Raw genomic sequence first — 16,597 nt, forward strand, 5'->3', positions numbered from 1 at the left:
CCACTCCCTCTATTAGTACCTGTCAAACGGGCAATATAATTGGGTACACCAGTCAATTGCCAGGACGAGTGTGCTGCGGTAAAAAGTGTGTGTACTCACACCTCTTCCAGGTTGGGGACGTGCTGCCATCCACTGTGTGGACCAGAGGTCACTTGAAGGGATCTCAGAGGTAGCTCTGTGATATGCGATTGTGGGGCAAGCATTATGTAACACAAAGTCGCACTTAATGTAGCTGATAGCACAATGAGGACAACATTAATATGGCAGGAAATATATCCTTTAATTATAGCAGTAATATAGAGAATAAAAAAGACAAAGACTCCCGTATAGCCTAAACAGAGCACCTATGAAGGCCGGCACGTCACACAAGTGCGTGGGTGACCAGCACCACGCCCGGCCGCCTTTGTCTCCCCAGTGGCGATGTTTACATACTGCACCAGTACTCATTTGAGGCTGAATCGACTAAGGGAGGCCTAGGACCAGTTAAAATAAGTCACTGGTGTTGGCCGTGAGCGGAAATCAAATTCGGGTGGCCGGGTTTATAGCGCAGCGCACTAACTGCTCCACTACCGCTCCCCACAATATAGACAAAGTTCACTCACACACATGGAAAGTATGTTTTAATTACGTAATTTCGTAAATGACTTCAGTGAATAGCCCATCATTTACCAAGCATGGTACAATGGTTATGGAGATGTTTGTGTCCATTAGTGGCGAATGGCGGCTGTTATTGTGTTTGTGTCTGCATATCTGTTCGATTCCTGATCACTGCAAACACCAGTTACGATTATCTAAACGAGCCCTGAGCATGCCCTGGTTCAACTCGGCCTCAAATGTGTAACTGTTACGATTTGTAAACATCTTCACTGAGGAGACAAAGGTGACCGAGCATGGTGCTGGCCACCCACCCCGATTGTGCCGTTCCAGCCTTCATAAATGCTGAAGAGGTTTTGTGGGTTAAATCACGTAAATATATAAATGTGTCGTTAAAACCCGCCACCACCCGAAACAGCAAACTAGTAAGGTTTGTCACGTAAATAGAACGTGCCAATTCGTCAAGAGTACAGCACACCAGTGTGTTGGAGAGCCAGGCCATAAAATGTACAATCTGAGTACGACGTTTTTTTATGTGTACGCGATCTAACCCAAAAACCTATATTATGGATGAAAGTGGTCGCGAAAGCCTACTTCATAAATGCTACTCGCTAGCAGTACTTGCCCAACCCGTCTGCTAAATCTAGATTTAAACTCGATAATTTAGCACCCCTTTTTGTGTTTAGTTTATTGTTCGTCCCCCCACACATCCGATTATCACGGTTGACTATGTATGGTGCGAAATAAGTTCAACATACATACAAAGGCTATACAGAGGAATCTGTCTTTGTTCGGCTGTCTCTGCGCATATCTGTGTTTGTGCCTCTGAGACTTCCCCCCCCCATCTAGAAGTGTCCGCTGTCACGGAGATACTGGGCCCTGGCGACCACGTCGTTGGCGTAGTCGTCGCCCGTCGTGCCGATGTCCATGTTGGCATACGACCCCACGTTCCGCGTGCCAGCGTTATATGCCGAGATACCTCCTGTACATACATGTGGATTACATACATGTGGATTACATACATGTGGATTACATACATTTTATACATTGTATACACACATATATACATTGCATATGTAAAAATACATTGCATGTGTTAATGTGCACAGAGTGATATCCGTGTTGACATGTCTTATGCCAAGATGTCTTCTGTATTACACATACATATGCACATAAAATATACATTGTATACACATTAAAGTAAACATATTTTATATATATACTAGCTTTACTACCCGGCTTCGCCCGGGTATTGGATTCTTATCTTGGATTAATTTCATATTCCCTTATATTTCACTAAAAAACCCTGAAAAAAATTTGATGCTTGAAAGAAAGAAAAAATCCGAAAAAAAATCAGTGTAACTAAATCTGATGTTTTTCACACAAGGAAATTCAACCTTAACCCACTTATACGTAAGGTCGATTTTGGCAACTGGAAGGGAATGACGTGCGAGCTGAAAATAGTCACGTTCACTTAAAAATTCCAGACAGCATAAGCTGTGCAAATTTCATGACGTCAGAGCTCAGCGTTTGAGAGTTTTTGCTGCTTCACACAAACAGATGTATTTTATGCTTTATATTTAAGATTCAAGTTTCATTTATTAGGTACTAGCGGTAAGTACCCCCCGATGCCCAGGCAAAAAAGACAGACACACACATCGACCTACACAACAGCAACCGCCATTCGCCACTAAGCGGCGGTGACGTCACCACGACGCTTGTGCCAGGCCATGTGCACCTTGAGGCCACGTGAAGTGACGAACGCCCGCTGGCAGGTCACGGGGCAGACCCAGGTGCAATGGGTCGACTGACTGAGATGACTGGCTGATGCACCACCTGTGCCCCTTACTGTGCTAACTTGCTGTGCTTTAGCCACCCGGCGCTCCGCTCGTTGTTGTGAGCGTCGCTCCTCCACCCTCCGTTGTTGCTGGAGGGCGACTGCCTCCAACTGCCCAGTAGCGTCCTTCACGAGCCTCCTGCACAGAGGCCGATCTTGACACCGCTGGTATCAGTCATCGGCAAGTCCACTCAGCTCCACGTCCTCCTGTACCACATCACTCCATCTCTTTTCTAGCCCATGCCGCGCCCGTTTAGCCCCCTCGATCCGGCCGAACAAAATCTGTTTAGGCATGCGGTGGCTGGGCATGCAGGTTACATGACCCAGCCAACGCAGCCTTGCCTGCCGGAAGAGCTCACCGATGGGACTTTGCCCAGATCTTTCAAGGATTTGTGAGCTCCTCACACAATCCAGCCTGGTTAAACCCAGGATGGATCGTAGGCAGGCCAGCCTAAATGTTTCCAACCGGCGAAGATGCTCCATTAGGGGGGTCCACGTTTCGCAAGCGTAGAGAAGGGAGGGAATGACCGTGGCCGAGAAGACCTGAAGCTTCGTGCGGAGCGACAGACCAGGTAGCTTCCACACAGCATTACGCAACCGATGAAAAAACAATGCCGCTCGACTGATTCTGAGTGAGACCTCTGCTGTTAAACCGGAGCCGGTGATAAGCACACTGCCCAGGTATGGCAAACTCTCCACAAGCGGCCCATCACCAATTGGGAGTTGTGGGGGTGGAGTGTCCGATGGTACAAAATACCCAGGCCGGTGCTTAGTTTTGGTGGGGCTGATGGCAAGGCCCCAACTCTTAATGGCAAACTCCAAGTTGAGCAGCAGCACCTCCAACTCGTCCTCTGAGTGAACAGCAATTACCAGAAAATGGGCATACATAACATGGTTGCGTAATAGGGATCCATCCCTTGACCGCACCCGGGCATCGATCAGCCTCCCATTGTATCTGTAGCAGATTGAAGGCTTAACGAAGTACGTGGTAAAAATAGATGTGAAATAATGTGAGAGCCAGAAGACATCCCTGTCGCACGCGAAGGTGTAGAGGGAATGGCTGCGACTCGCGGCCATGTAGTTTTACCCGGGCGGCAAAGAATATGAAATAATGCAGTCACGAAAGGTGTAAGTGAAGATAAGTAATGTAAGAATAGGAAGGTGAAATGTAAAAATATAGGTGTATTTGAACGTGAGTTGACACAATAATAAAGATGAAAGCAATGGGCAAGTTATGAGCCAAAAAAAATAGGTGTACGATTTGTATGGTGTGTATGGCATAGTGAGAAATGCAAAATTGTAAAAATGTTTGTAGCTACGTGACGTAACAGAAAGAGGCAAATAATCTGAAATCCTGTAGTCATGAAAGCTGTAAGTGAAGAGAAGGAAAGTAATAATAGGAAGGTGTTTTTTTTTAAACGTATGTGTATTAGAACGTGAGTTCACACAAGAATAAAGATGATATTTGAACGTGAGTGCACACAAGAATGAAGATGAAAGTAAAGGGCAAGTAATAAAGGAATTTTTTATCGATTTGTATGGTGTATGGCATTGTGACAAATGCAAAAAATGTTTAAATGTTTGTAGCTACGTGATGTCACAGAAAAATTCAAAGAATATGAAACCCTACAGGGACGAAAGCTGTAAGTGAAGAGAAGTAATGTAATAACAGGAAGATGATATTTGTAATAAGTATAACCCGTAAAAACAAAGTTTTTCACTCTAAATCCTTTATATGCGTGGCGGCTAGAGTCCTCTCATTCTCTGGCTTGAGATGGCTGCCACCTATGGGTCAGATGATTGTCTGCAGTATTAAACAATTGGTAATTAAATATTTAATTTGTTTTCCCTAAACAGTGTAAAATTTTGGAAAAAAATTTTCACGAACATTAATTGTCTCGCACAACGAGTCTGTGTGCAAAATGTCAGCTCGATTGGATCACGGGAAGTGGGTTTAAAAACGACCGAAAGGTTTGCACGGTCGTAAGCAAGCAAGCACGCAAGCACGCAAACACGCAAGCAAGCAAGCGAACTTAATATAAAGGATTTAAAACTGGGTGTATTAGAACGTGAGTTAACACAATAATAAAGATGATATTTGAACGTGAGTTTACACAAAATAATGATGATGTAAGTAATGGGCAAGTAATGAACAGAAAATATTTGTTGAGAGATTTCTATGGTGTGTATGGCATAGTGACAAAGGCAAAATGTATTGAAATGTTTGTAGCTACGTGACTTAACCGAAACAGGCAAAAAAAAAAATCTGAATTCCTGCAGTCACGAAAGTTGTAAGTGAAGATAAGTAATGTAATAATAGTAAGGTGATATTTGCATTGAGAGGTGTATTTGAATGTGATTTGACAGAATAAAAAAGATGAAATGGGCAAGTTATGAACAAAATATATGTTGTGAGCACAGAAACAAAATAATATATTTCCAAGGTGATGAATAAAACAACAGTTTTGTATGTACGTGATTGTAGCGTAAGAAGCAAGGAAATTTGTACTTACCATAGGCTTGGTGAGGCCTAGTCCCATGTGGAGCCCCCGTCCTGGCCTACATTGCCAAGGCATGGTGAGGCAGCACTTTGGCAGGCTGGGCCGCTACCCCCACACCCATCCCCCCGTCCGTGCAAGAAAAATGGTATCTAAGAACTTAAATATAATTATCTACGGACTCTGTAGTATAAACTGGACGTGTCGTGTTGGGGGGGGGGGGGGCGAAGAGGACAATCAGACTGTGAAGAAAAATCCGCAGCGTGATGTGTGTATTTATTGCATGTTGAACGTGTAAAATAAAATTTGCCCCGTGAGCTGGACCGAACACACATCACTTGGCAGGGTCCGCCCCCCCCCCCCCCCCCAGGCAATTGTCGTTAGTTGGTATGATCGATGTCGCGCAATAAGTAAATAATTAAAATAAGAATGCCACAAATTTGTTCATTAAACCACTTTAAAGTTTAGGGATGAGAAAATGGAATAACCTATTCCCGCCACGGGGCTTAGGGCGTGCTGCCTGGCAATTTTTTTTATCCCACCGTCCGAGAGCCAAATCCCTCGCAAGCGGGCGCGCGCAGAGACTTTTATATGTAAGAGAAGAATACAGAGCTTCCCTTTAACATTTAACTAGGGCAAATCCGGTTAGCCAGTACTACGCCGAGCTACCTGTCTCCCAATCGTGATGTTTACAGACCACATCACGGACTATGTTAAGGCTGAGTCGACCTAGGGGAGGTCCAGGACCGGTTCAAATATTATTTACAAATGTGCGTTGTGAGCGGGCATCGATCTCAGGGTTCTTAGCAACAATGTGCTAACCGTTGTGCTACCGCTCCCCATAATTATACATTATTGCCACCACTCCACATTATATACATGCATACGTATGTATATATCTATATTTGAAGTTTTCGTGACTGCAAGGATCCATACTCTTGGTTCTTTCGATAAAGTCACGTAGGTAAAGACAATTAAAAAGTAAAAGATAAAAATAAATAAATTAAATCACGACGTTTCGATTGCAACACAAGCAATCATCATCAGGTGTGACAACCACAGCAATACATTTTACTGAAGTGGGAGAGAAGCCAAAGTCAAGGGGTTTATACTGGGCATGGTGAGGGGGGGGGGGGGAAGTGGGCGGGGCTATAGGTGCGCGAGGAGGCCACGTGAAGTGTCGAACGCCCGCTGGCAGGAGGTCACGGGACAGACTCAGATGCCACAGGTCGACTGACTGAGACGACTGGCTGATGCAGCACCTGTGCCCCCTACTGTGCCAACTTTCTGTGCTTTAGCCACCCGGCGCTCCGCTCGTTGTTGTGAGCGTCGCATGGAGTGTCTGATGGTACATAAGACTCACACACACATTGACATACACAACACACATATGGACTTATAAAGACACGCATATCGACTAAGACAGGGACTTACACACACATGGACCCACACACACATCGACTTACAGACATACATAGACTGCCACACACATATGAACTTACACACACATATCGACGCACACACACACATGGACTCTCCCACACATTCACACATTGCCGTACACACATCGACTGACACACAAAGACTCCCACACAAACATACATGTACTCACACACAACAACAACCGCCGTTCGCCACTAAGTGGCGGTAACGTCACCACGACGCTTGTGCCAGGCCACTCACACACGCACATAGAGCCACACACACATGGACTGACACACACACATGGACTTATGTACACAGACACACATGGACTCACACGCACACGTGGACCAAAACACACAGAAAGAAATGGACTTACACTGACTCACATGGAGCGACGCACACACAGCGACTAGCACACACACACACAGACTGACACAGACATATCGACTCGCACACAAACACATCGACTCTGACACACAGACTCACACACACACACATTGGCGCACACAAACACACATCGCCGCAGACATGAACATCGACCTACACGCACACATGGACTTAGACGCAGGCATTATTATTGTGAAAAAAAGTAACTTAATTAAAAAGAGTAGTTGTCTAAACACGCACACCACCGCACACACATTGACTAACACCCACACATGGACTTACGCACACACACATTGACGGTATGCACTATCACTACAGCAGTGCACACGGACTATGGTGGTTCGTGGTATCACTACAGCAGTGGCTAGTGACTGTGGTGTAACCTGCAATTAATACAGCAGTGCATACTGTGGTGGTACCTGCTATCAGTACAGCAGTGCATATTGCCTGTGGTGGTAGCTGCTATGATAACAGCAGTGCATACTGTGGTGGTACATGTGTTGAGGAGTTCCCAGGACGCAAGGGGATGGAGGTAAGGTTATTAAAGCTATTACAATCTAACACAAGGGTACACAACTCCCAGGGGTTAGGGGTCCTATGCTGAGTCCTGGTCCCTGCCCGGCTAGCTCCGGTCTCTCTCTCCGTGTCGGATCGGGGACTCTGCCAACTCCACCGAACGGAGAGAGAAGCACCTCTATTGGCTACCACCGGCGTCCTTCCAGACTCACGACTTCGTCCCTCTACATCCTGGTTCCCTCTCTACCCTTCTCACTCTATCCGTTCCCACAGTGACCCCGCTTTCGTCACGGGTTCTCCCTTAAATACTCTAGGAGACGTGACATAATCGAACTGCCCAGCACACATCACGTCACACGTTCCTTGACGTCACACGTTCCTTGACGTCACACATGACGTCACGTCCCCATTTTACTCCTCTACACATGGTTTAACAAAAGCAGTGCATACTGAATGTGCTGGTACCTGCTATGATGACAGCAGTGCATATTGACTGTGGTGGTAGCTGGTATGATTACAGCAGTGCATACAGTGGTGGCACCTCCCTTAGGTCGACTCAGCCTCAAATGAGTATCTGGTGCGGTATGTAAAAACATCACCACTGGGAAGACAAAGGTAGCCAGTCGTAGTGCTGGCCACTCCCTCATGTACCGTGTTGGCTTTCATAGGTGCTTGCTAATAGCACTTTCCCAAATGGTATGTTAAGGCTATACGGGAGATCTTTGTCTTTGGTCCGGAGAGAGGTCATGATTCCTTGAGAACAGGTGAGAGAGTTTTTGTAGTCAGAGAGCTTTCATCTTCAGGTTGATGTAGGTGGCACAGAGAGTGGATGGTGGTGCAGTGGAGAGAGAAGCTGTGAATGTTTGTGAAGAGGTGCTATTGCTGGTGCTCTTACGGGACCTTTCATCTGCTGGTCCTGGGTCCAGTTAGGGAACTTCTTCTTGATGGCACTGATCATGTCGATGAGGATGCCCGTGCCCTGCTTCAAGTGGTCTTCGCTGTCCCACGTACCCACTGTGTTGTGGAAGCGCTTGTCCACCTGGACAAAAACACCGATGCTTCATATAGCCTTAACCAGACTGTTGGGCAAGTTCTGTTAGTAAGCACCTACGAAAGCTGCAACGGCACACAATGGGGTGGTGTAGCAAGCACCACATACAACTGCCAGTGCTGATGCATACACACCGTACATTTTACTAATTTGAGGCTAAGTCAACTGAGGGGATGCCCTGGACCAGTTCAAATATTCACTCCCAATGTAGGTGTCATGAGCGGGAAGCAAACTTATGTGACTTGGGTTCATGGTACATTGACACCAATTATCCAAATTTATACATTTAACTATTTTTGTTTAGACACGGAATTTTAGTCTATTTGTTTGTTTATCTCCCTTTTGATGGGACTTTGTAGGATGAACGTTGAGGTTTATAAGGGCACGGGGTGACCAATAAAGTCTGAATGGGTCTGTAATAAGGTAGGCACTGATAAGGGGTTAACAGGTATGGGTGTGTAACAAATTCGTGTGGTGTGTACCAGTGCTTTTCCAGGTAAAGGACACGATTCCAGTTAACGCAGTTACACGCAAATTTACCTGTGTCTATGTTACCTGAACGATCTCAGAATAAAACAAATTGGCAATGCAGTTTTAGGTTAGAATCTCAATTGTTTATCATGGTGTTCATCTACTATCACGTGTAATGCTAGGGTCGCAGTGCAGGGCCAACTGTCTTAAGATGCTTAATTATTTCAAAATGTATCAAAGACATTAGTGAAGGAGTTATATATATTTGTTATTGTGCTAAATTTAGGAAACAACCAGACTATTTCTTATCATACTCGAGAGAGGATTTGAGTTCGGAAATTGTGCATGCTCATTCTTACAACCTTTCTTCTGTGACACGAGAATAATTTGATGCCTATTTCTTTTCTACCTTATAATTCTGAACGCTAGATCGCAGAGCTAACATTTTAGTTTACACAGCAGTGGGAGCGCTCATGGCAGTACAGCTGATTCGGGACTGCAAGATTTTGGGTTCTCACTTCCCCCTACTGTACCTTGTTTGCGTGCAACATTGTCCCGTGTTGCAGAGTGGAACAGTGAATGTTACCACACACTAATTCAGTTTCAACTTACCTTGTTCGAGTTCAACACCCTCCTTTTCTGGAGAGTGAGAAAAGTCTCGCCCAGGCAGCATTTTCAAGTACAGTAAACCCTTATTAATTCGACACATATGGGGCTCTGGTCTTGCCGAATTATCAAATACCGAAATAAAGCTTATTTAGTCCAAGGTCAACATCCCACCCAGTGCAGGAGAGAGTGAGAGGACGTACCCTTGGATCAAGGGTAATTATTCGCGGTGACTGGAAAATTACGGGAATTGAGTGTGCCACCCATTTTCAGGGAGCAAGATCTGTGATTCCAAGAGGGTCGTTGTACTATCGGCATCTGGGAGTGAACCATATTTGGCGTCAAGTATCTGCGGTGTTGATTTATGGTTTTGTGTCACGCGTTCCGGTTTGTTGGTTTTCGTTGCATTATTAAATTGCTTTTCCATCAGAGCAACATATGACGTCCTTCCAACACCAGTTAATCTTCACCAATGGTATGGTGAAGATCCGGACTGTGCCCTCTGTTCCATGCCAGCCAACCTCAGACACATTCTCACAGGGTGTAAAACAAGCCTCACCCAAGGACGCTACACTTGGCGTCACAACCAAGTCCTTAAAAACCTTGCGTCCGCCCTGGAGGACAAGCGAGCTGCCACCAACTCCCTACCACCCCCAGCAGCATCACATCCCTTACGGACGACCTTTGTCCGCGAAGGGGCTAAACCACCGAAGAGCGGCTCTACACCAATAGAGCGAGACCAGCTGCGCTTGGCCCGCGACTGGAAAATGCTAGCTGACATTGGCCGGCAACTTGTGTTTCCTCCGGAGATCGCAACCACCACCCTAAGACCTGACATGGTGCTCTGGTCCTGTTCGCTCAAGAAGGTCTTCATCATTGAGCTCACAGTACCCTGGGAGGACTCAGTAGATGAGGCTTATGAGCGAAAACATCTGCGCTATGCCGATCTAGCTGCCGAAGCGCGGCATCATGGCTGGAACACAGAAGTCCGACCAGTGGAGGTGGGCTGCAGAGGTTTTGTGGCAACATCTACAACCAGACTGCTTAGAGACCTGGGAATTAAGGGCCAGAGCCAGCGTTCGGCAATCAGAGCTGTATCGGAGGCGGCAGAAGGCAGCAGTCAGTGGCTCTGGATGAAGAGGAAAGACCCCAGCTGGGCCCCAAAGTGAGAGGGCCCGGAGGTATGCAGTCAACAATGCTTGACTCAGGGAGGAGGACACCCCTGCCATGCATAGTCCCATGGGATGTTGGCTATCAACAACAAGGCAACTCCTATGACTAATTGGGAATGGGACGCAAGCGTAGGATTGATCACCCTGTCGCTGGCCGCCTTTGGGGAGGGTGTATAGTATGAAAGGCCGAAACACCCTAGGATCCAAAGGTTCACTACTGACGATGCGCTCCCCAAATTTCACCAGGCTCACTGTTCATGAACTCTTGGAAGTGCTTGCACAAAGGATAGTAACATCTCATCCTGTGTTCTTTGGAATCTGAATATCTGGACTTGTCCAGTGACTGCTGAGAAAGATCAGCTGACAACAGGGGAAAGTCCTTGTGGCGGCACGGAGAGACGGCTGACAGGAGGGAATAGACCCCACTGGGACAGTCATGGGTTAGCTTCCCGTTTCTGTAGTTTCCCATGCTTCGCAGTATGTTGGAAACACCCGCTTTAGCTACAGAAAGTCAACATACGAGAATACCCCTAGAGTCTGCGAGAGCGGGGGCGGAAGATGACTCATCGACTGACAACATGGTAACGACTGGACCGGAAACGACTACGAGTAATGAGAGCATAGCACAAGAGAACACCACAGCAACTGTCACAAGTTCCGCTGCAACAGCAGGCCACAAACAGATGCAGGTATGTGTCTGTTGTTGGAGGAAAGTTACATCACACCATGGGTTGAGGATCCACCAGGGGAAGAAGGGGTGTTTGGGTAAAGAGAGACAGAGGCCTCGCATTGATTACTTTCTGCGAAAGCGATCATATCAGTCGAATGAAGCACAGCAACTGGATGCAAACCATAGTTTGCAGTGCATCAGTACCACTGTCATGGAGGACGTAAACTCAAGCACCGAAGTAACAACTGAGGTGGAACCAACAACAGGAGTGGAACTCACCCAGCCTCCCAGACCTGCAGTCGAGAGGAGACTACCAGGGCACAGACCGTATGTGAAGTGGCCTGGCGCCAGTGACAAGAAGTTGTGGGAAACAGTGAATACTGACCTTACCTTGACCCTCGAGAAACTTCGAGGCACAGTGGAGAAGAAGTTGGAGAGGATGGGGGACATCATCTATGAGTACGGGGCAGAAAGCTTTGGAGTGCAAGAGGCAAAAGGCAGGAGAAAGGTTCCAACCCCACCAGTTTCCAGGAGGCAACAAGAAATCAAGCGCCTCGTTCAAGAAAGGAGACAGCTTAAGAAACAGTGGAAGAAAGCCTCGGAAGTGGAAAAGGAGGGCATAGAGGCACTTCAGGCTGACATCAAAACCCGGTTGGCATCCCTCCGTAGAGCAGAGAACCTACGGAAGCGCAGAAGGAAGAAAGAACAAACTAGAACTCGATTCTATAAAGATCCCTTCAAGTTCCTTAAAAGTCTCTTCCCGAATGAAAAAAGTGGAGTTCTAAAAACAACAAAGAAAGACCTAGAAGAGCACCTGAGAACAACAAACTTTGACTCAAAGCGACATGAACATCTGACCATCCCAGCAGATATCCCACCCATTGAACCCCCGGAACATCATATTGAGACCAGCCCACCGACATGGAAAGAGGTGGAAAACACAGTTCGAAGGGCAAGAACAGCATCAGCCCCGGGGCCAAATGGAGTCCCGTACAAAGTGTATAAGAACGCACCAGACGTCCTGAGGTTCCTCTGGAGGCTCATGAGAACAGCTTGGCAAAAGAAGATAATACCCAAAGTGTGGCATAGGGCAGGCGGGGTCCTGATCCCTAAGGAGAAGGATGCAGTGAACATCAGCCAATTCCGCCCAATCTCCTTACTGAATGTCGAGGGTAAAATCTTCTTTAGGGGCATTGCCCAGAGGATGGCCGAGTACCTGCAAAGGAATGCGTACGTCGATACATCTGTACAGAAGGCAGGAATATCAGGGTTCTCTGGCTGCTTGGAACATTCCAGCGTGATCTGGCACCAGATCCAAATGGCCAAGGTGGAGAAAAGGGACCTCCATGTAGTCTTCCTCGACCTCGCCAATGCATTTGGCTCTGTGCCCCATGAACTCCTGTGGTCTGCCTTCAGATTTTTCCACATACCAGACACCATCACAACCCTGGTGAAGTCGTACTTTCAGGATCTGCAGTTCTGCTTCACCACCTCAGAGTTCACCACCTCATGGCAATGCCTGAATGTAGGTATAATGGCGGGATGTACCATTTCTCCATTGGCATTCATAATGGCAATGGAGGTTATCATCAGATCCTCAAAATGGGTTGCTGGTGGACAGCGAGTCGACTCTGGTTTTCGCCTCCCTCCACTCAGAGCCTACATGGACGACATTACAACATTGACCACCACTGTCCCATGCACCAGGAGACTGCTCAGAAAACTCGAGGAGAACATCAGCTGGGCCCGTATGAAGATTAAACCATCCAAGTCACGCAGCATCTCGATTGTGAAGGGAGTACTCTGTGACCTGAAATTCTTCATCGGAGATGACCAAATCCCAACAGTGTCTGAGCAGCCGGTAAAAAGCCTTGGAAGGTGGTATGATGCAAGCCTGAAGGACAAAGACCAGGTGCAACAGCTGCGCAAAGACATCAGTAGTAGTCTACAGTCCATCGACAACACCCAGCTACCTGGAAAGTTAAAGGCCTGGTGTCTGCAGTTTGGTCTCCTACCCCGGGTGTTGTGGCCCCTAGCAGTGTATGAGGTTCCAATCTCAACAGTGGAGAAGATGGAAAGAGGAGTCACGAGCTACTTAAAGAAGTGGCTCGGAGTTCCACGATGCCTTACCACCATAGGCCTCTATGGAAATGGTGTCCTCAAGCTGCCCCTCACCAGTCTAACCGAGGAATTCAAGTGTGCAAAAACCAGGCTCCAGATGACTCTGAATGAATCTCGAGACCCAGTGGTGAGCAACAACGCGCCGACCTTGGCAACTGGGCGCAAATGGAGGCCAGGAAAAGCAGTCCAGGAGGCAACAGCAGCCCTCAGACATGCTGACATTGTGGGTCATGTTCAGCAAGGGAGAGGAGGCCTTGGGCTAACTAGCCGTGCTGCTTGGAGTAAGGCCACTGCACCAGAGCGGCGGAAGATGGTAGTGCAGGAAGTACGCCATCAGGAGGAGGCTGCAAGGTGGGCCAAGGCAGTCTCTCTTGCCAAACAGGGACAGTGGACTCGATGGGACAGTGTGGAGAAGAGGAAGATCAGCTGGAAGGATCTGTGGGCCATGGAAGCGAGGCGGTTGAGCTTTTCCATCAGAGCAACATATGACGTCCTTCCAACACCAGTTAATCTTCACCAATGGTATGGTGAAGATCCGGACTGTGCCCTCTGTTCCATGCCAGCCAACCTCAGGCACATGTGTAAAACAAGCCTCACCCAAGGACGCTACACTTGGCGTCACAACCAAGTCCTTAAAAACCTTGCGTCCGCCCTGGAGGACAAGCGAGCTGCCACCAACTCCCTACCACCCCCAGCAGCATCACATCCCTTACGGACGACCTTTGTCCGCGAAGGGGCTAAACCACCGAAGAGCGGCTCTACACCAATAGAGCGAGACCAGCTGCGCTTGGCCCGCGACTGGAAAATGCTAGCTGACATTGGCCGGCAACTTGTGTTTCCTCCGGAGATCGCAACCACCACCCTAAGACCTGACATGGTGCTCTGGTCCTGTTCGCTCAAGAAGGTCTTCATCATTGAGCTCACAGTACCCTGGGAGGACTCAGTAGATGAGGCTTATGAGCGAAAACATCTGCGCTATGCCGATCTAGCTGCCGAAGCGCGGCATCATGGCTGGAACACAGAAGTCCGACCAGTGGAGGTGGGCTGCAGAGGTTTTGTGGCAACATCTACAACCAGACTGCTTAGAGACCTGGGAATTAAGGGCCAGAGCCAGCGTTCGGCAATCAGAGCTGTATCGGAGGCGGCAGAAGGCAGCAGTCAGTGGCTCTGGATGAAGAGGAAAGACCCCAGCTGGGCCCCAAAGTGAGAGGGCCCGGAGGTATGCAGTCAACAATGCTTGACTCAGGGAGGAGGACACCCCTGCCATGCATAGTCCCATGGGATGTTGGCTATCAACAACAAGGCAACTCCTATGACTAATTGGGAATGGGACGCAAGCGTAGGATTGATCACCCTGTCGCTGGCCGCCTTTGGGGAGGGTGTATAGTATGAAAGGCCGAAACACCCTAGGATCCAAAGGTTCACTACTGACGATGCGCTCCCCAAATTTCACCAGGCTCACTGTTCATGAACTCTTGGAAGTGCTTGCACAAAGGATAGTAACATCTCATCCTGTGTTCTTTGGAATCAAAGTTTTGTGGTTATATCTATGGGACCTTATTGCCAGTATCCAAACTGATGAAAATATAACTGCTCAACCCAAGCTATAAGTGTTCTGATACCTGCATTGTCTTTGTACTGTTCGCCTTTTGGCATTCTCTGGTCTAATACTGGTGAGACAGGGCCATGAAAAAGGCTGCCTCTGGTGTAGGCCAATCAGTTTCAAACACAATGCATACATTATCAGAGCATGTTTGTTTGCATCTTTTGCCACAAGTATGTGTGGTTAATGGTGTGCGAACATCTTAACACCTGGTTTATTGCCAGAAAAGATAAAACCTATTCTTATTTTGAATCATGTTTTGTGGTTGCGAAGTGAGTAGTTGCCTCTCTTTTGTGGCCCTGGGGTTTGCCTGAGTGGGGTGGTTCATCTAATGAGGCTTGGTAAGCGGATGGGCTTTCCTTTGAGGGAAGAGTTATAGGGCTCAGACAGAGGTGAAGTGAGACACAGAGACACCTAGTAACATAGATACTGAGACAAACATTGAGATGGTGACAGAGAGTGAGACAGGCATTGAGGTTAAGTGAGAACGAAAAAGTGAGAGTGATGCAGAGATATTTGTGATACAGTCACAAAGAGTGAGACACTGAGAAAGAGAGACACAGAGCCACACAGGGAGATACTGATATACCGAGGGATATCGAGCCCATGGCCATGAACTCCCACGCAGAGTTCATGCACGTGCTGTGCCTTGCACCCTGGGCCTGTTTTGCTTATACTGTGCCCTGGCAACTCCTCATGTTCTCCAGAGCAAGGTACCACAAGGACCTGGGGATGGGAACTCTAGGGACTGGCAATGGTGGGTGTAAGCTAACTCTGTGAGAATGCTGTGAAACGCTGTTTGTTTTTTAATTGTTGCCCTGATGTATCTTGTCCTTTCAGGATTAGGACATCCCCACTGAAACGTGTGGCTTTTGGTGTTATTAACAAAGTGGTGATTCAGCAAAACTTGGTCTTTGTATTCCGTCCGGGGTGAGCGCCGAAAGGACCATGTGAATGTATATGGTGGTAGAGGAGGGGATAACGTACACCTCCCTTCTACCACACTGAGCTGGTGAGAGACCAGAGACATCAATCGCTTAAATAATCATATAAACCAAGCTCCCCAGAAAACATGATACTGTGGTCTAAAACGGGCCAGTGGTTCGTCAAATGTTAAGTCAACATTGTCATGTGGTTGGGCCAACGTTGCCAAGTGGTTGGCCGAACTTTGGCCCAACAACATTGGCCCAAGTGTCAATCTATTCCCGGGACCCACCTGCATTAGTCCGAAGCCATTGCCGTTATCGCCAAAGCCTTTAACGAGCAGAGCGCCGGCACGCGACTCGCGAGAGATGATGGCCGCGATGACAGCCGGGTCCATGCACTTGGCGTTGGCGGTGGCCACGATGATGGTCTTGTAGTTCTTGAGGCGGTTCAGGTCGGCGTTCACCAGCTTCTTGGATGCGGCCACTCCTGGGATGGAGAATAATACAACTTGGGCTGTTGCAGCATTCAAGATCATGCTTTAGACCAGGGGTGGGGAACCTTTTTTCTGCCAAGGACCATTTGGATATTTATAACATCATTCACGGGCCATACAAAATTATCAACTTAAAAATTTGCCTGTCATATTTGGTCAAACATTTAATTAACTCACCCCTAATGTGATGGCTGGAACTGCTTCTCTTTGGTGAGGCATGTGATGT

At 47.6% G+C, this 16,597-nt stretch overlaps 1 protein-coding gene across 3 annotated transcripts in view; it reads right to left on the reverse strand.

The window, feature by feature from the left end:
- Positions 1 to 605: 605 nt before the first annotated feature.
- LOC133361678 (lysozyme g-like) overlaps positions 606 to 16,597 on the reverse strand; it is a 33,347-nt gene continuing 17,355 nt past the window's right edge. For all 3 annotated transcript variants that reach the window (XM_061580663.1, XM_061580661.1, XM_061580662.1), the window contains 3 exons: positions 16,168 to 16,364; positions 8,158 to 8,296; positions 606 to 1,576 (listed from right to left, as the gene is read on the reverse strand). In XM_061580663.1, the coding sequence (XP_061436647.1) occupies positions 1,440 to 1,576; positions 8,158 to 8,296; positions 16,168 to 16,364 (473 nt within the window). In that variant the 3' untranslated portion in view covers positions 606 to 1,439. The remainder of the gene's footprint in view (positions 1,577 to 8,157; positions 8,297 to 16,167; positions 16,365 to 16,597) is intronic.

Source organism: Lethenteron reissneri, unplaced genomic scaffold (genome assembly GCF_015708825.2).
Source record: "Lethenteron reissneri isolate LAM-NWPU_2019-01 unplaced genomic scaffold, ASM1570882v1 scaffold_120, whole genome shotgun sequence".
NCBI lineage: Eukaryota > Metazoa > Chordata > Hyperoartia > Petromyzontiformes > Petromyzontidae > Lethenteron > Lethenteron reissneri.